General features: G+C 44.3%; 1 protein-coding gene across 2 annotated transcripts; it reads right to left on the reverse strand.

Annotated features, from left to right (window-relative positions):
* Positions 1-964: 964 nt before the first annotated feature.
* On the reverse strand, positions 965-27,315 carry DHX57 (DExH-box helicase 57). 2 transcript variants are annotated; one of them, XM_065631780.1, is made up of 24 exons: positions 27,291-27,315; positions 24,817-25,031; positions 24,013-24,165; positions 23,566-23,736; positions 21,432-22,240; positions 19,812-20,005; positions 19,554-19,675; positions 19,111-19,306; positions 18,223-18,347; positions 17,180-17,313; positions 16,439-16,493; positions 15,478-15,680; positions 14,497-14,613; positions 14,047-14,143; positions 12,567-12,740; positions 11,914-12,114; positions 10,856-11,132; positions 9,651-9,746; positions 9,468-9,551; positions 9,199-9,336; positions 8,316-8,390; positions 4,048-4,182; positions 2,859-3,059; positions 965-2,751 (listed from the first exon to the last, which is right to left on the reverse strand). In XM_065631780.1, exons 2-24 carry the CDS (start codon positions 25,020-25,022, stop codon positions 2,608-2,610), a joined length of 4,107 nt encoding a protein of 1,368 aa, XP_065487852.1. In that variant the 5' UTR covers positions 25,023-25,031; positions 27,291-27,315; the 3' UTR covers positions 965-2,607. The 2 variants fall into 2 exon arrangements, with proteins under 2 accessions (XP_065487852.1, XP_065487853.1); XM_065631781.1 differs by lacking the exon at positions 27,291-27,315 and adding an exon at positions 26,102-26,168.
* Between the last annotated feature and the right edge of the window lie 448 nt (positions 27,316-27,763).

The following is a 27,763-nucleotide window of genomic DNA, read 5'->3' on the forward strand; positions in this document are numbered from 1 at the left end:
GCAACAAGTGCTTTTAAAGGGGAAGTAGCATTTTTCTTTTTTTTTCCCTGTGTACTGCTGAAGCAAGCTGACTCCATAATAAACTCCATAATAAACCTGTAGACTTTTCTAGTGCTACCCTTCTTTTTCAGTCTTCCTGCTCCTCAGTGTTTACAAGAAAGGGAGTGGATTGGGACTGCATTTGTGTGCTCAGGGGTAGCAGAGGTGGGGTGGAAGGAGGGGCACTAGGGGCAAGCTTGGGTCAGCAGGAGGGAGGTGGCTCATAGGGAGGCCCATGGGCACCGCCATTGTGTTTGGTACTTGCCATCTGTAATGTGGGTCTCATCCTCCTGCTGTCTCAAAGGCAGTCCCAACTCTGCTGTAGAGGGCTCACACTGCTGCTGGGGAGTACAGCAGCCAGGCTTCAGCTCTGCTGTTCCCTTGTCACTCTTAAGGGTAAATTAAATGGAAGTGGGGAAAGGGAGCTGTTGCATGGACTAACACTGGCTTCAGGGGCTGAATGTACCTGCTGAAGGAAACAAGTAATAAACCCACTGTGCCCAGTAAGTGCATATGCAGTTCCTGGGGAGTCAGCCTGTTCTGGCACTATTATGTCAAAACCTTCCTCAAATAACAGCTGGCACTGCAGCTTAGGCCCTGAGACAGGAGGGGTGTGTGCACAGTTCAGTATGCACTGTCCTCTTCTAACTGTAGCTATTGATTTGTTCTTTGTTCCCTTCCCAAACTTGCCCCTTCTGCCACCAAGGTAAGTCATGAGGATGTTTCAGAAGCCCTCCCTCCAGCAGGGTGGATGCTGCTAATTAGTACCTGCTGCATCATCAGCTGTCCTTACCCCTAGAGGTGAAATTTAGCATGTACTTGGGGGAAGAGTCCTACAGACTCTGCTTGAACATTACTTTCCATTCAAAACACAGCACTCCCTGGTGGTTGAGAAGCCATTTATTCAAGAGGATACCACTGTGACAGTATATGGAAGTCCAAGCTGAAAAATGGAATCTCTTCTTATTTCATTCCACAGCCCACCTGAACATAATGGTATTTGCTTATCCTTACTGGCCATGGCTGCCAGACATGGTAAGAAGCAACACCATATTTAACAGTCTTGCTTCTTGCTTCACACAGAGTGAATGACTGACAACACACTGTCTGCCACCACAGTGCTTTAATCCCCTGCCTCAGGATTCCTCGGCCTTAATAGCTCTTCACTAAAAACACAAGACAAATCCCAAGTGTCCAGGGGTGCAGCTACAGCAGTATATTGCTGTTGTTGACCAGTGCTAAGCAATGGCAACAGTTTAGCCTTCTTGCAGTTCAACATACCTGTGGCCACCATTCTACTGCACTGGTACGCTGGCATTGGTGCTCCTGCCTTCTTCCTCAGGCAAGCGTGTGTTGCTGTGAAACTGCTTCCATAAACATTCAAGTGTGCTTTTTTTTGAAAAAAATCAAACTAGTCCCCAAATGATGTGCCTCCCTCTGCTCATCATTCCTCACCCTGAAAACTTTCTAGGCAGGGCTGGTGGTAGAGGCAGTATTTACTATTACAGATAACAGCAAAGTTATTTCACTTAAGGCACTTGCTATTTGCAATTGCTAGTGCATCGAGCAGCTCAGCTATAGCAGCGCTCAGCATTGCAATTAAGCAATGTCAAAGGGAAGAAGTAATAGCTCATTATTACTGTGGCATTTTGACACAGTCTTCTGTAGCAGTCTGCTCCTCAGAGCAGGAGTATGGCTAAAGGTCTCCAACAGCAGGACTTTCTGCCAGCCGTGCAGGGTGGCAGGAAGCCTACCAGTTACCCAAGGAGCTAACAGCAATACCATCCACCCAAGGATCCACTTTTAATGCATTAGAGCAGTCCCTCTCATCTGTTTTACTTTTTTCACAGCATGGTGGGGGCTGCAAAAGCCCAGCTTTCAGAGGCACCATCCACACTTGCGCAGTGTTACACTGTAACCAGAATAGCCTGCACTGATTCAACAAGTGACTCCAACTGATCCAGTACATTCTCAGCAGAGGACACACTCGAAGTCCACTTCACAATCCCCTGACATGCTCACCTTTTTAAGGGGTTTGGGTTGAACCATAAGCAAATCAATCCCTGGTCAGCCAACACTGAGTACCTCAATGAAGTCTTGGCCAAAATGTAGAAGTGAGTTTAAACCAATTTGGGAGCAGCTTATGATGTCACATGCTGCCTCCAGGTATTACCGTTACAAGAAGCAGCTAGGTAGCAGGTATTTTTGTGACCAAACAACACTATTGCCAGTTTGTAGCCTCATGAAAAAAAAAAAAAAAAGCACTCTTCTTTCGTATGTGGAGGTTTCTAGCCCTCCTGGGAGCTTTGCCATTTTCCAGAGTGTACTATAAGCCACCTTACTTTGAACAAGTGAGCTCTCTGCAAACAAATGAGAAAGAAACAAAACACCAAAACAAAACAAACCCAAAAAAAACCCCCAAGACTTGTGAATAGTACAGTTGCCAACTTGGTCTTCCAGAGATTAGTGCCATGTTTTGGGACAACAAATACATCAATACACTGATGTTACTTGGTCTGTTCTCAGGCAGCAGAAAACAGTGAGTCTTTATAAAAAGCTGTTCTCACATCACTGTGTGGTCACAAGCTTTACAATCATACCAATGATCTGAGATCCACGGGGGCACATGCATAAATCCATGCTGGGATTCTTGATTTTATCCTGCAGCAGCTGGTCTAGTTCACAGCGCAGCTCTTTCACCAGCTCAGCCACCTGACACACACGGTGAAACACAGAGGTGAGTGTAACACTCACGAGTGTGGGGCTCTGCATTCTAAGCACAAGCACAACTCTGCAGCATTATCCCACCTTTTCCTTACCTGGTGAGAGGTAGCCACGAACTGTATCCATCCATCATCAAGAGAAATGACAAATTCTCCCTTCTGCAGCTGCATGTGAACCTGCCCACCTCCAAGCAGGACCAGCGGGTACACTGACACCATACTGCAGTCCCGAATGAACACGCGACTGGTCTTGATTTTCTCGTGATACACCAGGTAGGGGCTCTCAAAGTGCCTTGTCTGAAACATGTACACGACAGCCTTATTGAAGTGCCACATCTCTTCCTACCTGCTCAGGCAAATATAGGCCAGCCTGCCTCCTCCACAAAGGCCTCCTTTGCCTCTTCTACAACTGCAACAAACAGCAAATGTGCCAAAAATGCACCTGCATGACTAATAGACTCTGACCCATAAGAGCTGCAACTTTGCCAGTTATCCATTGCTTCTCCCTGCTGTGCAGCAAGCACATGAGAAATCAAGTAATCCATCAATGTTGCATCAAGGCCCCAAGTTCTCCATTCCATGCTAAGGACATTTTCATGTGCATGTTTGTTATGCTCTTTCAAAGCAAGAGTGATGAACACTTCAAAGCATTTATAACCCAAATATGTGGTTAATGATTAAAACTCTATTTTTTTTAAAGCAAGTAATTTATATCCTGGAAAAGCAATGAATCGTCAAATATGGAGACAGACTTCATGAGACAAATATTACTATATATCAATGGTAGAAAAAGAAGAGCTCTTATCTAAGTGTTAGCTATTAAGCTGGAAAGAAAATTAACTTCAGAGTTGGAAGAGCCATGAAGAAATAAACCAGAGTATGTCCCTGAATTATTTACCAATAAATAATATTTCAGCTGAAGAGGTAAGGCCTGGGGAGGGGAAGTGGGGAGAGTCATCTACATGTATGGAGGTGCTACACACATGCATTCATTACCAAGGAGAAGCCTTGCTGCAACTGCAGCATTTTTGCATGTAGCATCTAGAAAACATCAGCTGGGGGGTTACTGAATCTGCTAATTCCACTTCAGAAGTTGGAGTTTAACTGTGTGCCCTCTTAACTCAGAAGCGCGCCACTATGTACAGTTCTAACCGGACTGTTCAATCATGAAGATTTTTTTTTTTTAACATCAATAGGAACCCTCGCTGTAATCATAAATGATCAAGCAAAGGTGATTTATTTTATAAAAAAAGGCATGCTTTGCAGAAAGAAAAAGAATCCCAACCTGGTAATTCACAGATGAAGGGTGAATGTGAACATAACCATCATTTTTGGTGACAAACTTCAGCTCTTCAGCTTTTGGTTGCATTTTGACCGCTCCTGCACTGGTCTTCTGGTATTTGCCCTCTGGCTTTTTCACCTGTATGATAAGTTAAAGGTTATAAAAATCTGCTGTACCAGAAAACCTTTTTAACTTATTGTCCTGGTTTTATTAAAAACAAGACCAGTTTCTCTTTCTAGTCTTTCCTTTCAGCTAAGTTCTTCTAAGTAACTGCACTTTTCTGAGTTTGGCTACATGTTTTGGTAGACATAGCAATGGAATGCAAGGTGGCTGATAAGAATGCAGGTCTCGTATTTGCAAGGAGGAGCGAACTGAACTGGTGACTAAAACTGACCAACTAAGTATTCCATCCCATCCATGTCATACATCATATAAAAGTGGGAGATCACGAGGGTCTCGCTCTCTTCGACTATGGCCAACATCTGGGGAGGACCCTGCCTGCTGTCCCTGTGATCTGAGGCCTAGTGACAGACCCTGCATCCTTGAATCCAGTTCCGGTTTGCTGCGGAATCCAACCCAGGACTTCCAGGTGTCTGCCCTGCAGCTGCTGGAACAGTGCTGAGCTACTGGAAAAATTCAAGATTGGTTTTGTATATTTTGTATTATTTTCTCTATTTTATTAGTAGCATTAGTAAAGCATTTTTAGCTTTTTTTTCCAACTTGCAAGTCTGTCTCTCTTTTCCTCCTCTCACCTTTCCTTACTGGGAAGGGAGGGGGCTGGGGAGCGGGGAGGGAGGTTAACAGCATCTGCCACGGTTTATTGTCGCCCTGCAATTAAATGTTTTAATTTTATCAAAATCAAAAATTCTCAAGTAGTAACATATCACAGAATCACAGAATGTCAGGGATTGGAAGGGACCTCGAAAGATCATCTAGTCCAATCCCCCTGCCAGAGCAGGAACACCTAGGTGAGGTTACACAGGAAGGCGTCCAGGCGGGTTTTGAATGTCTCCAGAGAAGGAGAATCCACAACCTCCCTGGGCAGCCTGTTCCAGGCTCTGTCACCCTTACTGTGAAGAAGTTTCTCCTCATATTTAAGTGGAATCTCCTGTGTTCCTGTTTGTACCCATTGCCCCTTGTCCTTTCACTGGTTGTCACTGAGAAGAGCCTGGCTCCATCCTCGTGACACCCACCCTTTATATATTTATAAACATTAATGAGGTCTCCCCTCAGTCTCCTCTTCTCCAAACTAAAGAGCCCCAGCTCCCTCAGCCTTTCCTCATAAGGGAGATGCTCCACTCCCTTAATCATCTTTGTGGCCCTGCGCTGGACTCTCTCCAGCAGTTCCCTGTCCTTCTTGAACTGAGGGGCCCAGAACTGGACACAATAATCCAGATGAGGTCTCACCAGGGCAGAGTAGAGGGGAAGGAGAACCTCTCTGGACCTACTAACCACCCCCCTTCTAATACACCCCAGGATGCCATTGGCCTTCTTGGCCACAAGGGCCCAGTGCTGGCTCATGGTCATCCTGCTGTCCACCAGGACCCCCAGGTCCTTTTCCCCTACACTGCTCTCCAACAGGTCGTTCCCCAACTTATACTGGAACCTGGGGTTGTTCCTACCCAGATGTAAGACTCTGCACTTTCCCTTGTTATATTTCATTACATTTTTCCCTGCCCAACTCTCCAGCCTGTCCAGATCTCGCTGGATGGCAGCACAGCCCTCTGGCGTGTCAGCCACCCCTCCCAGCTTGGTGTCATCAGCAAACTGGCTGACAGTGCACTCTATTCCCTGATCCAAGTAGTTGATGAATATATTGGACAGTAGTGGTCCCAGTACTGACCCTTGAGGGACTCTACCAGATACAGGCCTCCAACTAGGCTCTGCCCCATTGACCACGACTCTCTGGCTTCTTTCCTTCAGCCAGTTCCCACTCCGTCTCACTACCCGATCATCCAGACCACACTTCCTCAGTTTAGCAGCGAGGATGCTGTGGGAGACTGTGTCAAATGCTTTACTGAAGTCAAGATAGACCACATCCACTGCTTTGCCATCATCTATCCCCCTGGTTGTGTCCTCATAAAAGTCTGAGGTTGATCAAGCACGACTTCCCCTTGGTGAAGCCATGTTGACTGCCCCTAATGACCCTCTTATCCTTGAAATGCCTTGAGTTGGCACCAAGGATAAGGTGTTCCATCACCTTTCCAGGGATGGAGATGAGGCTGACCTCGGGTCCTCCTTCTTGCCCTTTTTGAAGACTGGAGTGACATTTGCTTTCCTCCAGTCCTCAGGCACCTCTCCCATTTCCCACAACTTAGCAAAGATGATGGAGAGTGGCCTAGCAATGACCTCAGCCAGCTCCCTCAGCACCCGCAGGTGCATCCCATCTGGACCCATGGATTTATGGATGTTTAGATTGCTTAATTGCTCCCTAACTCAACCCTCATCAACCAAGGCAAACTCCTCCATTGCCCTGCCTTCCTCTGGGGCCTCAGGGGTACGGGGCTCCTCAGGACAGCCTCCGGCAGAGTAGACAGAGACAAAGAAGGCATTCAGTAACTCTGCCTTCTCTGTATCTTCTGTCACCAGGGCACCCACCTCATTCATCAGTGGGCCTACATTGCCTCTAGTGTTAGTTTTATCTGCCATGTATTTGAAGCAGCTCTTTCTGTTGTCCTTGACCCCTCTTGCCAGGTTTAATTCTAAGGAGGCCTTAGCTTTCCTACTTGCCTCCCTACATCCTCTGGCAATAGCCTTATATTCTTCCCAAGTGGCCAGCCCCTCCTTCCATGATCTGTAAACTCTCCTCTTCCACTTGAGTTTGCTCAGCAGTTTCTTGTTTAATCAATCAGGTCTCCTGGCTCCCTTCCTTGACTTCCTACGTGTCTGATGCTCTGATCTTGAGCTTGGAAGAACCAGTCCCTCAATGCTAACCAACTATTTTGGGCCCCTTTACCTTCAAGTACCCTTTCCCATGGGATTTCCCCTAGCAATTGCTTGAAAAGGCCAAAGTTGGCCCTACTGAAGTCCAGGGTTGTGATTCTGCTAGGTATTCTGTTCCTGCCACATGAGATCCTGAACTTCACCATCTCATGGTTGCTGCAGCCAAGGCAGCCCTCAGCCTTTACTGCTCCAACCAGACCCTCCTTATTAGTGAGGATGAGATCCAGCAGTGCTCCTCTCCTAGTTGGCTCATCCACCATTTGCATCAGGAAGTTATCATCAGTGCACTGGAGGAACCTCCTGGACCACAGATGACTGGCTGAGTAGTCCTTCCAGCAAACATCAGGGTCGTTAAAATCCCCCATAACAACCAGGGCCTGTAATTGTGAGGCTGCTCTCAGCTGCCTGTAGAAGGCCTCATCAACTTCCTCACCCTGATCTGGTGGCCTGTAATAGACACCCACAACAGTATCACCCCTGCCAGCCAGCCCCTTAATTCTCACCCACAGACTCTCAACTTGCTCCTCATCTGCCCCTGGACAGTACTCAGTACATTGTAGTTGCTCTCTCCCGTAAAGAGCAACTCCACCACCACGCCTGGCTGGCCTGTCTTTCCTGAGAAGGACATAGCCATCCATGACCACATTCCAGCCATGTGAGCTGTCCCACCATGTCTCTGTTAATGCCACCAGATCATAATCCCCTGACCGAACACAGGTTTCTAACTCCTCCTGCTTATTCCCCATGCTGCACACGTTGGTGTACAGGCATTTCAAGGGAGCGAGCTGAGCACACTGATTTCACCCTAGGAGGATGGGAGGCCTCCCGGTCTTCATCAATTCTAGAGTGCTGCCCCACTGGTGCAAGCCCAGCTACAACCCTATCCTCCTTTGAATCTAGTTTAAAGCTCTCCAAATGAGCCCTGCTAATTCCTGCCCCAGCATCCTTCTGCCCCTGTGAGATAAACCTTTCCCACGTATCACTGCCTGTCTTTTCCCACGTATCAAGTCACTGGAGATATCACACTCTGGGTGCTGTCTAAGCCTGACTGTTCGTTTGTAACCTCAGCCTTCTAAAAAGCTGTAATTTAAAGCAGCTTCTTAAGAACATTTGCTGCTGGCTTCTGTGTGACACTAAAATCAGCCTGCAGGAACAGCGGCAGTCTCAAGTAACATAAACTGGAGCTCAGCTGCCTGGCTCTAATACTATAAGCAACAAGCTGTGGCAGCCTAAGCCAGACTCAAGGCTGCCACAATCAGCCCAGACTGAAAGCAGGCTGTGTAGATATGCTAAACAGCAGAAGGGAAAATGGAAAAGTATTCATTTACCTGGACAACATTGGGATACAGTGCAGCACACAGCATAGCTGAGATCAGCTTGATGTTCTCTGCATTCGAATTTGCCTATGAAAGTAATGCATGCATTAGGTATTCTACAGGTAAGTCTATAAAGGTAAAGCCCTAGTTCTGAAATAATCAAATTCCTGGAACTGGTTTACTTTTATAGCTGCACTGCTGTGCTTTATAGGGGAAGACCAGCTACTGCTCCTAAGGTCTCAGGATAGACCTGGGCTGTGTTCCCCATCCACTATTAATGGAGCAAATTGGCGACCAACTATCTTGATGCAGTTAGTGGCAAATCTAATTGTTCCCTAATTGTCTGGCTACAAAGCATCTTGCCCCCGAGAGAAAGCAAGCACAAGTTGTCCCAATACACAGTGATACTCTACAACTACCAAACCCTTATCACCTCATCATGTAGCCCTAGGAGATCTCTAGCTCTGGAGGTGCTGCTTTCTGAGGACTGTCTGCAATGCTGAAATATTTCACTGCCTGCTCTGTAATGTAATTCTGTTCCCAAAATAAGTTTGGCACTAATCCCAACATTCAGGCCAGGTTGTGAGTCAAACCCCTACCTTTCCACCACTTGCTGACTTTAAATATGTCCAGTCAGCAGTGTTTCACTGTCTCAAAGGAGCAAGTTTCAGCTCACTTCCATATCTGTACCTGTTCCTCCCATGCAATCGAGGCTGGTACCGGCACATGTGATGTGCAGGGAGGAAGAACAGAGCAGGCAGGAACTGAGTGTTGCCAGTGTGACTTTACAAAGTCAGGCTGTGGCAAGAAGCCCATCAGTCTAGAGCGCACCTGGCACTCAGGTCAAATGAAAAACTGCAGCACTGTTTTGGAACACTGAAATGCTATGAATTACCTCTTCTCCAGTGGCATCCAACACGCCATCGCCTACTTGGGACCATTTCTTCTCAATGTCCCTGGCTCTTAACCCCTCCTTCACAAACCCAATGTCAGAAAGCAGCTCTGTGAATTGCCGTTTCAGGCTGGCAATTTCCTACAAACAGACAAAGGGCACAGTGACAGGTGCCACAGAGAGCAAGGAGAGCCTTCATCAGTTGCTTATTTTCATCACTAGGACGCTCTCTCTCAACCAGTCGCCATGCAAGATCACAAAAACTAACTTACCTGAAGAACTCTTCCTGACAGAAAATTCTCCTTGCAGTAGCTGTAGCTTGCCTGAGAGCCCTTTTGGATACTTAAACACCATCCCTAATTGAGAATGTGGGAGGAAACCTTTAATAAAATGTTTCAGCTTGAATTTCAAGCACATCACAAACCTGTGAGAGAGGCTACCAAATTTTACCTCACCTTATAGGCCTGGAGAAGAGCCAGGTAGTCGCTGTTTCCTACTGCAAACTCCAACTTCTTTTTGTTTGCTTCTTCCCTTTTATCCCATGGTGAGACCTAGACAGGCAGTAACAGATTAAGCATGTTCCTCCCCTCACAACTTAGACAAGCCATTGAGAGAGCTGCATCACAAATAATATTTAGTATTTTCACAGCCCCTCACAGGTCAGAATGCAAAATTTCTCCTTGGATAACAAAAAATATGAAGCATTCAAAAATGCCCTGTCAACAGCAGAGCACCTAAGCCCATTGCCTTATCTAACCACAAGAGATCCAAAGGCAAATCTGTGACTGACCAGCTCACAGAAAATTTTTCATTTTGGCCGGATGTCTCTGCGGCTGCAGAATGCCAAGATCCATGAAAAACAGTGTCTCACAAAACTTAGCAAGTTAATTAAGCTGAAGCTCAAATGACAATGGCTATAATAGAGAAAAGCACATCACATCTAAAATCCACCTGGGTCTGAGAGACAAAAAAGGCCATAGTAACTCAAGATATCAGCATATAGAAACTTACAGCTTATAGAAACTTATGCTGTAGAAAATGCCCAGGAAGCCTATGGAAAACAATATGCAATTAAATAACTAGAACAATCTATTTCTAATTCTTTCCCAACTATCCTCAATTCAAACTATTTGCACTACTAACAATTGCAATAAAAACTTCAAGAAAGTCTGATTTTTCCTGCAAGTTTGTACATTGCCGTAGAAGATTAACAACAGTAAGAGCACCTGTAAGTACAGCAGCTGACTCAAAAAGCTGAAGTGAAAGTGAGAACCACACAAACCAAGATCCAAACTGAACTCTGGATTCACAGCTGAGACATGTCAACTTCATCATTATCACTGTTTTGTAATTATTTCTAACTGCTTCTTCTATTACCATTCATTTTCCACTTTTACACCAAATTTGGACAAAATGGACTGGCTGTACTTCTTAGTTCAGATTAAAACTAATATCCACTCTGTTTCTACTGCTCACTCATAATATAAATAACATTTTCATTGCCGCTGCATGGTTTTGGTCTTCTGCTTATAACTGGACTTTTTTAACAAGCACTGCAACAATGTAGCCTAAAAAGGAGAATTAAAATACTCAGGTCTAGTATGCTGCAAGTTTTGCTGCTGCATGAAAACATACCACTTTCAAAGCAGGATACACTTACAAAAGGCGACTTAAAGGCCAGACTGGCCGCTATAGTCAGCGCAGGATCCAGGCAGCGGAAGATGGTGCCAAACAGCATTAGCTTGCCAATCCTGACATCAACAGGCAGAGAAGCCAAGTGATATCCCAAAGGGGTGAGCTTTTCATCTGGAGTTAATGCTCCTAAGTCTTGTAGTCGCAGCTTTGATGCTTGCAAAGACTCTGTTCTAGGGGGCTCAATTAGTCGTGATAAGACAGAGTGAAGAGTCTGTGCAGTAAACATCTCCAGAATCTTAATTCTTAAGGAAAAAAAAAAAAAGAAGAAAAAAGAAAGAAAAAAAAAGCAGCAAGCTTTTATAAAAACAAAACAAAATACCAACAGAAAACATGCTTCCAAGAACATGCTCCCTAGAAGAGCACCTGTAACACACATTTCAAGTCAGGAAGGAATGTGAAATAATAGCTGGGGAGCAATGTACCTCACCCAACCTCACAGAGTCCGTAAGAACACATTCCTATTTAGCACACCAGGGTTTAAAGTTTTCACTGTAAAAAAATAATTTGCATGGTTTAGTTTATTTTTTGTACAAAGGGGTGTACAGTGTGCAGCAGGGATAGGAGGGCCTCTTCATTTAGTATTTGCATGATGGTGGTGCTTGATCCACGTTGTGGCTTAACTGCACTATGCTGCACAGAAGCACTGCAGGGGAGTTTATAGCATGAAGGGACAAACATCTACCATGGGTCTGGAGTACAGGAATGCAACTGTCTTCTCCAGTAATGAGAGATCTGAGAGACATATCTCTTCTTTCTAGGATCAGATGAGAGCTAAGGAATGTGAAGGACAGGGAGAACTGGTGGAGGATGTGATGAGGGAGGGCTCTAGATGCAGAGGCAATAAGATAGTAAGATCAAAGCAACCAGCCAACAGAGCCTTAGATCTCCAGAGCAAGTTTCTTGGTTTCATGATGTCAGAAAACACTGAGGAAATTAAATGTCTTGGTAATGACATTCCAAGTGCTCCCTGCAGTGGAGGAAGGACATTCTGCATGCTGGCTTTTATCAGGAAAAACAGCTCACCTTAGACAAAGCTGCTCCAAGGGCACTCTTTGTATTTCTGGTAACTGCTGTTTTATAAGCTGATGGTTATAGTGATGGCTACTGAAAAGATGAAAGCAGACACCTGAGGCTACACGGCCTGCTCGCCCTTTCCTTTGCAGAGCGTTTGCCTTCGACACAAATGTGTCTTCCAGACTTTCCATTCCTTTGCTTGGGTCGTATCTACAGGAGAGCAAGAAAGAGGCTTATATGCACAAGTGCAGAGTGGACAGGCTGGAGATCAAGCAGGCAGATCACAGAACGGTTGGGGTTGGAAGGCATCTCTGGAGATCATCTAGTCCAACCCACCCAGCAAAGCAGGTTCACCCAGAACAGATCGCACAGGATAGTGTCCAGGTGAGTTTTGAATGTCTCCAGAGAAGGAAACTCCACAACCTTTCTGGGCAACCTGTTCCTGTGCTCTGTCACCCTCAGATGCTGCTAACTTCTGTATGGACACAATTTCCACCCCTGCAGTTGGATGTGAGTCTAGACTGGCTTCCTCCACCTTGCAGCAGCTTTCTGCAGGTCAAGTTTCTTCAAGTTTTTCCCAGCTCTTTGGAAAGTTAAGTATGCAGCTCAAGCCACAGAGCAGTTTCCCAGATCACAAAGCTCTGAGGAATGAATCCCAGTACCTTTTCTCTTTCATTTTTCCAGAATCAATCACATAGACCACATCATCGATGGTGACAGATGTCTCTGCAATGTTTGTAGAGATGATGATTTTGATAACTCCTTCAGGAGGCCTGAGGAACACAGCCTGCTGTTCTTCACTAGACAGTGAAGAATGAAGTGGATAAACAACACACCTGGAAGGACAATATGACAGCATGCTCAGTGCACGTCCAGCCTTTTCCCTCGTGAAAACAATCTGCCTGCACACACTTTTGCCCCTCTTAGTATTAGACACTGCCCACAACCATTTAAAGCAACATAAAACCAGAAAACCCCTCTGCCATATCACCTTTAAGACACATTCATAGAATCATCTAGGTTGGAAAAGACCCTTAAGATCATTGAGTTCAACACTGCCAAATCCACCACTAAAACATATCCTCAAGTGCCACGTCTACATTTCTTTTAAACACCTCCAGGGATGGTGACTCAACCACTTCCCTGGGCAGCCTGTTCCAATGCCCAACAACCTTTTCGGTGAAAAAATTTGTCCTGATATCCAATCTAAACCTCCTCTGGTGCAACTTGAGGCCATTTCGTCTTGTCCTATCACATGCTACTTGAGAGAAGAGACCAACGCCTTCCATGCTACAACCTCCTTTCAGGTAGTTGTAGACAGCAATAAGGTCTCCCCTCAGCCTCCTCTTCTCCAGGCTAAACAAACCCAGTTCCCTCAGCTGCTCCTCATCACACTTGTGCTCTTGACCCCTCACCAGCTTCATTGCCCATCTCTGAACTCTCCCCAACACCTCAATGTCTTTCTTGTAGTGAGGGGCCCAAAACTGAACACAGGGGTTGAGCTGCGGCCTCACCAGTGCTGAAGCACAAGGGGTCAATCACTTTCCTAATCCTGCTGGCCACACTATTTCTGGTACATGTTCTAACAGAACATTGGGAAGTTTACACAAGCTGTCTCAGAATACAGCTGAGGAAAAATTCTGCCTCTTTTGAAGAGTCCAGAATCTGCCAGCCTGGAAGAAATCACTCCGGCTAACCTTGCCACAAACACCTGTGTAAAAACTGTTTAGTTAAGGAGATCCAATTACATCTCCATGCAAATATCTAAGGCCAAATGCAACTACAACTGAATGTGGGTCAGCAAACATTCTGAAACAGAACAAGGACTGAGCTTTTCAACAGTCCACTGCATCATGCAGAGCACAAGATGGAGAACACTCATCACTAGGCTCTCTGAGAACTTCAACAACTAACCTTCCTGAGTTAAGAAGAAAAAAAAAAAACAACCCAAAAAAACCCCAAAAAGAGCAAGCCCATAAGATGGTAGAAAAGGAATTACCCTGACTGGAGTCAAGACCTTCATATCACAAGCAGTCTCACACATTTTATAACCTTAGCTTATCCCTGGATAAAGGCAGGCTTTGTGCAGGAAGCTACTCTCTATGGGTAAAGACCGATAGTTTCGGAGCTTTTTTGCCTTACCTCTTGCTGTGCCTGTTATTAAAAAGAGCATTAGACTGTAGCTGCTCATAAAGCATCTTGATTTCTGCTAGTCCAGGCAAAAATATCAACACAGCACCTATATACGTAGATGAAAAAAAAACACAACAAAACCAACACTCAACAGGAAGGACAGCACAGCATTTTATCAATATGCAGAAGGCCCAAATCAAAAATCCAGCTCTGTTTTGCAATTATTGTACAAAAAAAACCACACAGGCTGCAACAGTCGCTCACCAAACACTTCCCAAAGCAGACAACTGTCTCACCTTCCGCAGCCCATGCACATCAGAGGCTTTGTTACTCAGCTAGAACTTTTTTTTTTCAGAAATAGTCAGTAACTACAGAAACATGCAAAACATTAGCTCCGGGCTGTCTGTAAGCACACAGCTTCCATGAATATGTTTTATCTCTCAAGAACAAGGAAATTACCTGGGGGGTATGAATGTCTGCCAGCAACTATCCACTCCAGCAAGGCCTCAATTAATTCCAGATTAACTTTGTCCAGGTCCATGACAGACATTGTTTTCAACACTGTCTTGTTAACCCCTGGAGAAAAAGAAATAAACCACACAGTAAGTCCATATTTTGTAAAAAGCAACTGCTGGATGCATTGAACCAGTGTGACTGCACAACCAACGCCACCTTGGTTTGTTTAAACATCTGGCTTAGACCAGAGGTAGCTCCGTAAGTGACTCAATGTGTCACATTTCCCCTTACACACCCTCCTCTGTCTCAGCAGCACTTCCCTTCCTTTCTCATGCCTTACTGGGGCTCACACCTGCCCTGTGCACAGTCTAAACCAGGATTCACGTACTAGCAGAATTACACGCACACGTACTAGTGGTAAGAGGATCCAAAAGCCTTCATATGGCCACTAACAGATACATCCAGGACTACCTTCTCCAACTCTCTCTTCTCCTTCCTGATGTTTCTTACACCAAAAAAAGATGCCCAGATTCCCTTACTCTTCTGACATGGCAACTGTCTAGCAGGAATCTGAAGCTTTCAGGCAATGGCTCTCACTCAATACCACTGTGGAGCTCACCATAAGGGTGTGCAGGGAGGAATTTTTCAGGACTAAGCAGAAGGATGACAGAGTCAGAAGTTCATGGAAAGGTCTGCCTCCAAGAAGGAGGTCTGCTCCAAAAACAGATACAGAGGAGAGGAGAAAGTGGAATTAACAAGGCATCTGAAAAAGTATGGCAACAGATAGTAGCTGAGAACTGTCCTTTTTTTCTTTAAAGCTGGCAGGAGATTTCTGATCTCATCTAGAAGTAGTGACCCACTTAACTTCACAAGTAAAATGTCTGAACTATATACATACACTCAACATACACTATTATACGCTAACATACCATGTTGGCTGGCAAATGTTATATGCCAATTTATTGGATTTAAGAATGAGCTCACCTTTATATCGTGTAAGGAGCTGCTTCAGAGTTAATTTTTGATCTGGGTCTGAATCTCTGACAACTGTGTAAGTGCCTTCCAGAAGGCCAGCACGTCTCAGGTCCTCCTCTACTTCTTCAAATGCCGTTCTTTTGTGTCTTCCATTCTGTTTCTTTTCTTGCTTTGTCTTGCGCCTGTAGGGACTATTGTCCTCTAAAACATACCTGAACAACGGAAGAACATTTAGTGGCATGGAAAGAAGCCTAACAGTCTCCTTCTAATAATTAGCTACAGAGATAGGGCATCAGAAGTATTTGTATATAAATCTGAGAGGAAATATGTGTAAGTGGGTTGCAAAACCACAGACAGTATCAATGTCAAGGTGTCCTTCCGTATTGAGAGGTTAGTCTTTTCAAAGCTGTGATGCAAAAGACTAGGACTGCAAACATGAGTGGGCAGCTCAGCGCAAAAATCTGCAAGTAATTTAGAACAGCTGATCAATTTATCATCTGGAATATCTGAGATGCTGTGACTCTTCAGTAAGTGCAAATGGTAACAGGAATATGGTACCTGAACTGCAAGGTAGGGCTTACAAAAAAGGAATTGTTTGGTATCCTGCATTTTTCACCTTCAGTGCTGAAATCTACCTTCAGATTTCTTTTGTTTGCCAATGTCTAACCACCACTGAAACGAGTGAAGTACAAGCACTGACAAACTCTTCATGGCAAAGTTCACCTTTTCTTCAGTACTTATGTAGTATCTAATGTAGAAAGGCTTGTTTTGGCATGAGATCCTAGACCTCACTGCAGTATAAGCAGCATGGTTTAAAGTCAGGCTTTAGTAGAACTCTGAGACTGCAGGTGATGGGGGAGATTTGAGAGCATTTCATTTTTAAATTTATGCTCAGAACTACTGCTGTCTCGAGGTTAACAGTGCAACCTCAAAGGCCAAATACATCTGAAAGTGCTTGGCAATTTCACACCTTGTCATTGCAATCACATCTTCCAGAAAAAACTGATCCACGGGAAATGTTCGACCTAAAAGGAAACATGAGAATAAATCTACATGCCATACAACATGCAGAAAAGAGGAAAAAGACAGAAGATGGTTACAATTTCACACAGTTTATCATGTCACACACTGGCTTCACAGCTCTCATCTATACTGCACTCTTCAACATAATTTCTGTCTAGGACAAACTGTAGATGTTTTCCACGCATGGCTTGGTAACATGCACTTACACAATCAGAGAAGGGTTGATACACTGACACAAACATATTCATGAGCCTACGTGTTTCTGTCATGATCCATGTAGTAACTTAGCAATTTAAAAGCCACATTTGGCTAAATGTGTACACATCCAGCTGGATCCTCTCACTGCTTCTTTTTCACAAGAACAGAGCAGAGTCTTCAGCTGTGATGAAACTAGCTCAGGGAAGCACAACATGCACACCATGTCACTTGTCTTTTGGGAAAGGAAATTCTACTGGTATTGAGACAGCACAAAAAAAAAGGCTCCATTTCCAAGTCTTCTTTCACCTACATCTCCTTGGTCTTTCCTTTTAAGCCCTTGGAATCATATTTCTTGTGTAAATCCTCACGTTGCCACTTGGCAAATGAGCCCCTTGCTCTTGAATTGAGAAACACTTCACAAGCAGAAATACTGAAAACAAACCCCTAAAACAATGAACATGACAAGACAATAAAAATGAATGGTTTTCACCTGGTATGTTAATAATTGGGCAGGAGTGAAAGTACTGAGAAAAAAGCTCCGCATTCAAGGTGGCACTCATTAGTATAATGCGCAGGTCTGGCCTCTGAACCATTATATCCTTCAAAACCAGCAGCAAGAAGTCACTGAAGAAAACAAGCAAAAGGACATTTGAATTTCTTCAGTGTTAACTTTCAGAGTCTGTTTTTTCTCTCCATTCTGTCCACCTTCCTGGTGTTTTCAGTAGCACGATGATACCATCACAGAAGCATGAGGTTTTCAGAATGGCTGGAGGCTAATAATGCAATAAATTAATGGAAAGCAATCTGCTTACTTTTTGGTTGTCCCTTACTAAAGTGTCGGGATTACTTGGGAAATTCATTTAAGCAACAAAAAATTCTAGCCACCTCATAAATTGATTATAATAATGACAACACAAGAATATTAAATAACAAATTAACTCAAAGTAACAGATGAGTCCTTTTTGTTCCTCTTCCTCACTGGAAGAGTTATTCAGATTTACCCACTTCCCTGCTCCCTGTATTCTTTTGCCTGGCATCAGCAAAATGCAGGAGGCTGGAGCAGGCTAGGATGAGACTGTCTAGAACTAGTAAAATCTATAGACTAAAAGAAAATGTGAGCACTTGTCTCTTGCAGGTACTCTGCTGAAGCCTGCATCAGGAGAAATAATTCCCAAAAGGGCATGTGAAGAATCAGGATACTGGGTAAAAGCTGGAACAAGGGATTAAGAACCAGACAACTGTGGTTAAAAAGTTATTTAACCCTCCAGTGCCATCCAAAATCTCTTTCAACACCATTATGATGTGATGGCAGATTGGAGGCATAGAAATTTAAGAGACGTGTGCTTTCTTTGCAAGCTGCTGCAACACAACCTCCTACTGCCTAAAGACAAGAACTTAAAACCAGACTCCTTCCACCATCCCACGTTACTGCCACAGGATCAGCAAGTCTGACTTCAGTTACTTGCACCTTAGTCACCTTTATCCTCCAGTCTATGTTTCTTCATTTTGCTTATGGGATGAGAGATTATTTACCTTTCTTCTGTTCTTTCGTGAACTTCATCAACAATAACATGTGTGATTCCCTGCAAAGTCAGATCTCCTTCCAGCCTTCTCAACAGCACACCAGTAGTGCAGTACAAGAGTCTGGTAGCTGAGGACTTGAATGGTAAGACAGAGCATTCAGTTGACTTCGTGCAACTTAACATAGTGCAAAGAGAATACGTGTTGCTGTAAGGCATTTGGTTTCAGCCACGTACCAGGTTTGACAGAAAGGGAACAAGCAATCCCCACTAGAGATGGACTGAACAATTTTTCTTTCTTGATTAAAACTTAAGAGCATCTGCTTCTTACCAAGGTGCATTGCTAACTATAAGGTGTAAACAAAAAATCTGAACTGTTTTTCCTGGGAGTTGCTTTCTGATAAACAACTCATATCTCTGTACCTAGAATGATTTAGTTAATCTCTCTTTTAACATTGTTCTTGGAAAAAGCAATCAGGTACAATGTAGACAACGCTTCACTTCCAGGATAGCAGTTTGAATTCAATCCCCACTTCTGACTGACTGAAGCTGTACCCTTCAGTCTCCACTCGGGAGGCAAATCAAAATTGAGACAAGTGGAAATGAAGTCAGTAGCCTTCCAGAGGACCCAAGTATTACTCATACTCTCAGACCCCTTCACCTGTCTCAACAGAAATCAAAACAACAATACAAGACCTAGGACTGCACTCTCATTCTGTAAAGTGGACTGTGCAACCTGAGATGAAATAAAATATCTCTCATAATATAGTATAAGATTAGGTGATACAGACTTGCTTATCTCACTTTATGGCAGATATAGGGCAGAGATTCTATATGCTAGAGAAGCACTAAGCACATTTTAATAGAACTAAGTGAAAACCAACAGGCAATGTATATATACCTTTACACTTTCTAGACGGATCTGATATCCAACAGTGAGTCCAATCCTTTCTGTTCTTTCTTTGGCTACACGTTCAGCCACAGAAATGGCAGAGATCCTGCGAGGCTGAGTGCAGATGATGTTTGCAACATTGCTTGGAGATCCTTGCAACGAAGCATCCAAAATAAACTGAGGAATCTGAGTGGTTTTCCCACATCTGCATGACAAAATCAGGGATTAATTAAAAACAAACAAAAAGCCCACCTTCCATCCATATAAATTAAGACTACTGTGTTCCACTTGAAATTCGCCTAGTTTCATTAGCGTCATCTTTCACATGAAGTTCACCAAGGACTGCTGTCACCAGTCACATATGGAACAGGACCCTACCCTTTTCAGGTTATTTCACATTCTTCCACATATACTTCGATACATAAAGTCTGTATGTGCAATCACACTCTTACCCCGTCATGCCGCTCACGACAAGAACTTGGTGGTTCTTCAGCAAATCAAGAATGTTTTCTCTCTCTTGCCATGCAGGGAGTTTCTGTCTTTCACATAACATGGACTGGAAGTGCCTAGAAGACTGATGTAGAAAAACAGCATGGCAGGAAGAACACCACTGGGGTGCAACAGAACCATCTGAAACAGCAGCCTGTGTCTTAAACATATATTTCTCTAAAGTAAGCATGAAAACAGATATCCTGTTCTGTACACTGTACCTTTTTCAGACGAAATTGCGTGCAGATTTTAACATTTTCTTTATATAGAGACTTTGCCTGCACATCATACTTTTTGGAAAGCTTTTTCTTGAGGTTCACATAACTCTCATTCTCCATAACAACCTGTTCAGGTTCATCTTCCTCCTCCTCTTTTGCCACCTCCTCTTTTTCCTGAGGCTCTGACGCTGTTGGGGCTTGAGACAGAGAATGTACAGTTAGGTATTCTTGTTACTAAGGAAGAGAACCTCATCAGTACCACAGAAAAGACACATGTTCCAAGAGCATTGTCAACAAAGAACCTTGTTAGACTGGAGCTGAGGGTCTGCAGGACTGTTTTTGACATGCATTTAGTTCAACACTACCTGCAAACCTCTCCTTAGGCCAGGAAACAAACCACAACTTCTCCAGCTCCAACCCACTTATCACTAGCCCTGTACCAGCTGTACCATGGTCTGGGTGGCCACATGGTGAACCAGACTGGTAACTGGTTTGCCTTCCTGAACATTTTTAATGTGTCTCAGCTCCCCTTTACAATTCACCACATGACCACTTCTATGGAACATGAGACTGTGATGGCAGGACCACCTTAAATTCATTAAAACTACACTGTAACATTAAGTGTTAAGACACTGCCAAGAACTTTTAAAACAAGGCTGAAACTGGACCAGGTACTTTGGTGCCTACTGCCTATCAATTGGAATGGAATTTGCTTGTACAGTAAGCCACTCCTTTAAAGGTTTTAAGGCTACATTTATCTAAACAAGGTATTTTATAACATAAGGAAGACTATTTGGAATCTCCGATTTCAATTTCTGAAACAAAGCTGGCTTCCTGTGGAGCTGTTAATAAAATTGAATTATTTATTTTACTATGACCAAAAAAATAGGCAGTCGCTATTTAGGTGCTCTAAAACATGACGCAGTTGCTCTTGAAAACCCTCTTGAAGAAAATTCATCTTAGATAAAACACTTTTGCAATCGAGAGCTTGAAGGTCATCTATGCCACAGAGTTGCTGTCACCCTGCCATAAGTGACACAGTCCCAACTCTCCCCCTGTGAAATCAACCTAGTTGCACTTATATGCAAAAAAACCTGATGATGTCATAAACAACACTGTAGAACTGCTTGCACCATTTACTTAGCCTTAAATTCACATTTAAAAAATTAATTTTGAGGAGGGGTCAGTAATTTTAAGTAATCTATCTAAAAACCTAAGATGTTTCTGAATGGATGAGCAGCAGATGCACCAAAGCTTGAAAACAACCTTCCCCAGGCTCTTCCAAGCACAATTCTCTGGTCAGTTTTGGTAAGCTCACACCACACCTCTCAACTGATTGTGTGGGAATAGGCATCGTTCACTCTACCAACACAAAGTCACTTGGCTCTGTGCTCCTTTAACTCAATTCTTGCCAGCAGAAAACCCCTCTGCTGCAGCTTTATTATGGAAGTGACTTTCTGATGCACAGACAGATTATGGATCTGGCTCACCACATGCCCTTAATCTCCAGACACAGATTTGTAACAGATGCCTGAATTGGGGCCTCTGCCTTTTTTTTTTTTTCCTTTGGTAATCTTTTTGACTTTTCTTAGTCCATAAACTGTGGAGGGAAATTTGGTGTACCTTCGGACATTCGATTTGAACCAGATGTACTCTCTGTCTGTAGCTTTATGAAAGATGTAGCCAGCAGGGATGCGGAAGGAACACTATACTTGTGGTGAGTATTTTTAAGCAACGTGCTTATTTCAGATTCATCTTCTAAGCAAGTCACCAAGGTGTATACCACTGGTTCATTAGACTCCGCAGCCACCAAGGCCTTTCCAAAGAGGAATTCAGCAATGTGTAAACGACAAGCAAGAGGTAGATTCTCGTCAGTGGAATAAAATGCCACTAGAGGTGCCTGGAGTGGATACTTGTTTTCTTCAGGAAATCTTACTTCAAGTTCATATACAGGACCATCACTGTTAGCTCTGAGATGAGCATCATCTACAGAGTTCTTGGCTGGTTTTAGTGGGTGGTTTGGAGGGAATTCATGTACAAATCTGCATTTTGAACCAAATCTGCAGCCTCCTTGGAGATAAAATTTACATATTTCCTTTGAAGTCTGCTTTGCTGTGCCCCTAGTACAACCACTCTTTTCTTTAGATTTGGTGAGCCTGTTTGCTAGGTACTCCAAGTCCAAACTAAAAGTCCAAACTCGGTTTTTAATTCTTTCTACAAATTTTTCTCCACAGATTGACCAGAGGGCAAGAGCCTCTTCTTGTCTCTGTTCTAAATATTCTTGACTGGCTTCAGCAGCTGTTGCAGAAAGCTGCATCTTCTCTCCATATCTTTCAGTAAAGCACTGCAATAGCAAATACTCCAATGATGCCCCAATGTTACCATTGCAGGATCTCAATACTGTCCTACAACGCTCACTGTCAAAACCATATCTGCAACAAAACAGAGACAACATGGCAACAAGTGAGTGACAGAGACTTGTACAAAGAAAAATAACCACAGAACTGCTTGATTAGGCTTACAGACAGGAAGCATGTAGAGCAAAGAAGGCCATCAGGATGCTGGGCTGCATTAGCAAAGGCATCGCCACCAGAAGCAAAGAGGTCATTATCCCACTCAGTGCCTGTCAGACCACACCTGGAATACTGTGCTCAGTTTTGGTCCCCACTATACACAAAAGATGTGTGTCCACACACATCTGGAGAGGGTCCAGAGAAGGGCCGCAAAGATGATCCAAGGACTGGGAAGTTGCCATATGAGGAAAGTCTGAGAGAATTGGGCTTGTTAAGCCTTGAGAAAATAAGGCTTAGAGGAGACCTCATTGCCATGTTCCAGTATTTAAAGGGTGGCTACAAAGAAGATGGAGACTCCCATTTCACAAGGAGTCACCTCAAAAAGATGAGGGGTAATTGGTACAAGTCACTCCTGGGGAGATTCTGATTGGACACAAGAGGGAAATTTTCACAATAAGAACAACCAGCCATTGGAATAATCTCCACAGAGAAGTGGTGGACTCCCCAACACTGGACACTTTTAAGATGTAGCTGGACAGGGTGCTGGGCCATCTTGTCTAGACTGTGTTTTTGCCAAGAAAGGTTGGAACGGATGATGCCGTGGTCCCTTCCAATCTGGTATTCTATGATTATATGATCAAAATATTTATGCTACTTTAAAGGACAGTGGCAGGCAGTAATTTGGTGTCTGTGAATGCTAGTCTGTTGTTTATTAGGTGACAAATTAGTTTATGTGGCAACTATCTCACACCTCAGAATGTAGCACATAATAGTTACAAGATTAGATTTCCCAGTTGAACTATATAATTTAAACTCTTCAGAAAAAAAGCTGAGTCTTCTCACATATAAAATACTCTTCAGCTAAGCAAAAATAGTTAATAAATGTTAATATCTGAGTAAAATAGATGAAGAACACCTGCAAGGTTTTGAAATATTACCTATCTGGAAGAAACATACATATAACAGCAATTCTCCCTGAGCTTTCCCAATATCTGTTTCATTGCCTTGGAGAAAGAACTGAAAACTTCACTGAAAAAAAGGGTGGAGTGATTTATTTTCATAAAACCATTATTTTAAATCCATCTAGTTGACGATTAAATTTGTAGGAGATACAAACTCATCAGTTCTGCACACAGTACTTCCATGGAATCAAGGGGAAGTCCCAGCACTGAGGGCTTACCGTATGGAGAACAGTGATATATCTTATCTCATGAGGATACAAATTATTCACTGAAAAGCATCACCTGGAGAGTTTGTTCACAGCGAATGAAGACACTTCACTTTCCACAATTCTATGCTCAGCTGGCTCAACAAACAGCGTTGGAATTATGTCAGAAACTTCCTGATCTGTTGACCAGCACTGTTCATCATCAAGGTAATCAGGTTCATCACAGTCTTCACCAGAACCAGCTACTCTGATAAAAAGAGTTACCAAAATAAAATAAACAAGATTTTACTGTTGAGTAGACACAAAAGTCTGCCTCTGCAGTTTTAAATCCTCCGTTTAAACAGAGGGTTCTGCTACCCCTTGCCCAGAGTCAATACTGTAGAAAAACAAAGCAGACTCAAACCCACAGGATTTGAGATCAAATTAAAAGGGAAAAGAGAATACTCTTTTAATGTCTAACAGTGTGCCTGTTAACGCATGCTCATCTAAAAGAGCTAGAAGTAGTGCCTCCATTTAAACTCACTCTGATTCAGGAGCCAGCTCCTGCCCTTGAAGCTCTTGAAGCAGTTCTTTCACTCTTCTCTGATTCTCTGATGTCATGTGTATGGTCTGCAGAGCCATCCTCGGTTCAGGTCTCTGTTTCCTTTGCCCTCCTCTTCTGGCAGGGGCATTTGATCTAAAAAATAGAACATAACAAAGACTTATTTGCCTGGTTTAAATGATCTTGACTGAAATGGAATACATTAGGACCTAACCCTGTAATTCAAACCAGAAAAAACCAAAAAAAGACAAGTCCACTCACCTAAGGATTATTCAGTTGGGTTCATTCTTACATGACCAGGATGTGTGTGTGTCTGTATCTGTACACACATATGCATGCATATTTTATCCTATGTCAAATCCAAAGGGATTTAATATATGCTTTGCTAGGTAAAGCTGTTCTCCAACTACAGTACAACCATGTATTTCTAAGCTAGATTGATCAGAATACATTTAGGATACTAAATTCACTCTAAATTACTTATTTTCCATGACCAAGCTCCTGCTTTGTAACACACAAAAATGAACATCCTGTGTTTATTAGTATTTTCTGATCAAAGATGTTCTGAAATTACTTTATGATCAAACAAGAAAATCAGAGGTTCTAATCTCATTTAAAAAACCACCTTTCTTAGCTATAAAATGTTGAAAATGTTAATTAAAAAAGACATGTCAAAACTGCTTCATACTAAAACAGCTTCGTCTCCCCTTCTCTCTTCTGTATACTCAAAGATGTCCAAAAAACAGCCCCGAAGCATCCCATACTACCCCAAATTAACAGAAAGACCTTGATTCCAGCCTTGGTTCCTCGAAGAGACAGAAATCATCTCCATCATCCCAAATTTTGGTTGAACATTTCCTATTTCCACCAAGTTGAGACTTGTTTGAATGGCCACTGCTGCCTCCTCCTCTTCCTCCTCTTCTTCCACTGCCTTCTCTCCCTCTCCCTCCTCCTCTGTTGGGCTTTCCTCTTTTCCTCACGGCTGAACTCATGTTCTCTTGCTGAGGAAGGGAAAAAAACCAGCCTATAGTAATTAAGATGATTTAGCACATTGCAAATGTCTGGGCACACATTACACTATTTGTTTTTCCATGTGACAAGAGAAAATACCCTCTCAAACCATAGTATAATTACCTGTATGTTGCTGTATTTGTACACACCTGAGGCAAAGCACATTCTTCTAGAGCACTGTTAAAGAAGTTCTGTGGTTTTAGAAAAAAGCAGCAATATTCTTCACAGCTATTCAACCAAAAACTGCAGGATTTCTGGCAAAATGATGAGCCTACCAGCAGTGTTACCTAGTCTGGGAGCTCCTGTTCTGCCACTCTGATGGAATTTTCTTGGACAAGGAAGGCCAAAGGACAAACCTTCAGGAGAACCTTCAGCAGAAAGCAGCCTGTGCCCTGCCACTTTTTGACTTGGGAGTTTGTGAGGCTGAGAGTAAAAGGCTGAAGGGGAGCCACATTAACCTGCTCCTGATCCATCCCCTTCTGCAAGAAGCAGCCCAGATGGCTGAGTGCCACGTGGAGCTTGGGCAGGGGAGAGATTGTCTTGGAAAACTGTCATGGTTTAACCCGAGCTGGCAATACAACCACGATAGCCGCTCACTCACCCTCTTCCCCCCCTAGTAGGGGAGAGAATCAAAAGGGAAGGGAGAAACTTGGATTGAGATAAACACAGTTTAATAAAATAATAAAATACTAATAGGCCACTAGTAAATATATATATAAAATAGAAATTAAAGATACTCAAGGCAATTCCTCATGAACACGCTGAGCAGCCAGTTCCAGGAAACAGTACCTAGTCCCAAAGCCAATCCCAGAGAGAGAAAAGAGAGGGAAAAGGCAGAAAGGCTCAGAGACCTCTGCAAAACAGCAAAAAGCTGAACTAAATGTCCTGCACCAAAAACTCCCCCGGCTCTGACAAAAAAGAGCGAATAAAAAAAACCAATGCATGCAAGAGAAAGCACTCGAAAGAGAGAGAAAGATAGTGGAAGAGCCAGCCGAAAGGTCTCAACTCCCAACTCTCCTTAAATATGAAGCATGATGCTAAAGGGATGGAATATTCTTACTGATCAGTCTGGATGTCAGTCAAGCTCTGCCCCATCCATGCCCTCCTTCCAGGATGCCTCACACCTGTGGGCAGAGTGCTCAGAATGTCCTTGGCTCTCAGACCAGAGCAATTAAAAACATTAACTCTGTGCTGGGGTGTTATCTTCTTGTTCTCGTAGCATGCTAGCTATTGAAAATAAAGGTTTCTAACTGCATAAAGAAAATTAACCCATTTTCAGTCAAACCAGCACAAAAACAGAAGCTCTCCTCTGCTTCTCACAGCAGGATCTTCACCAGCTCTCACACAACAAGGCCGCTAATATTAAACAGTTGTTGTCAGTGACAGAATGGCCCAACATTAACACACGCCCTAGCATCATGCTCCTACAAACGGATGGCTGTGGAAAGAGCAAGTGAGCAGCTGTGGACAGCCCGGTACGAGCTTAGTAGCTGGATCAATGCACCAGCACCTCCAGAGCCAGGAAAAGAACTGATGTGGCCACACACTGAGTAACAGCCCGAACAAGGGCCTGGAGAACAGCAACAGCTTGAGGCTTGGAAAGAAGCAAACAGCCCTTTTTGTGGCAGTCTTCCCCACTGGAGCTCCACCAGGACTGGGCAGGATTTAACAGACAAACTGACGCGCTCCGAGCAGCCTGGCATAAGCGAGGGAGGTGGAGAGGATGAGCAGGGCAGCCAGACACCGACACCGGCTGCTGGACACAGACATGGGCGGCCAGACAGAGACACTGGCGGTCGGACACACAGACAATGGACACAGACACCTGCAGCTGGACACAGACACTGGACACAGACCCCGGCGGCCGTCCCCGAGGCCGCTGTCACACGAGTCTCAGTCTCTCCCCTCCAGCAGCACACAGCAGCTCCGCTTCCCCCGGCCGCTCCCGTGCCAACTCCTCCAGCACCGCCCCGCCTCGCACACCTCCCAGGAGTGTCCGCCACCCACACCCGGGAAGCCCCGAACCTCCTCCCTTGGCCCTGCCCCCCCGCCTCACCGCAGCATCCCCCTCGCCCTGCCCCGTCCCCGGGACCCCATGCCCTGCCCACCCACCTCCCCTTGGGCTCCCCCCACGCACCCGCAAGCTCTGCACGCCCGCTCTCAGGGGCGGTGGGGAACCAGACCGCCCCCTCCCCACGCCGCCAGACACCCCCGCCTCCTGCCCCCACTCCCGCCTCGCCATTCCGCACCTGCCCGGCACGGCCTACCCTGACCCGGAAGCGCCGGCCTTCCCCTTCCGGGCTGCCGGCCTCCCCAGCAACCGCGGACACTTCCGCCTGGCAACCATGGCGACAGGGAGGTTTTCCGCCGGCCGCCGCGCTCTCCTCAAACGCTGCCCCGCGGACGGGGCTGAGGGATTCCCTATAAAGAGCCGCACACTCAAGAAGCACACTGATGTGCGGTTTCAAGCTGCCATGTGTTTGAATATACATTTGAATTTCAGCCGGCAGTGGTAACAGCGACACTGGTTGTTTCTTTCTCTGCAGGTGCTGCGGATTTTCAAGTGTCTTTCATATTACCAACTAAAGACAAGTATGATAAGAAAACCTTGCTTGGTGCTGATTTCTTTTGCAAAACGGTGTGTGGGATTAAAATGGAGGAAATCTGTACCCGTTTCAGAGTGAGGGTCACATAAGTGACAAGTGACCACTTAGCTGCGCAG

Source organism: Caloenas nicobarica, chromosome 3 (genome assembly GCF_036013445.1).
Source record: "Caloenas nicobarica isolate bCalNic1 chromosome 3, bCalNic1.hap1, whole genome shotgun sequence".
NCBI classification, from domain to species: domain Eukaryota; kingdom Metazoa; phylum Chordata; class Aves; order Columbiformes; family Columbidae; genus Caloenas; species Caloenas nicobarica.

Bases quoted from the DNA above. Each gene is read 5' to 3' on its own strand.
- DHX57 (XM_065631780.1), bottom strand. From the start codon at position 25,022: ATGAGTTCAGCCGTGAGGAAAAGAGGAAAGCCCAACAGAGGAGGAGGG. The intron at 11,133-11,913 runs GTGAGCTGTTTT...TTTTTCCTTAAG, and splicing joins TTGGAGCAGCTTTGTCTAAG to AATTAAGATTCTGGAGATGT. The intron at 2,752-2,858 runs GTAAGGAAAAGG...CGTGTGTGTCAG, and splicing joins TCGTGGCTACCTCTCACCAG to GTGGCTGAGCTGGTGAAAGA.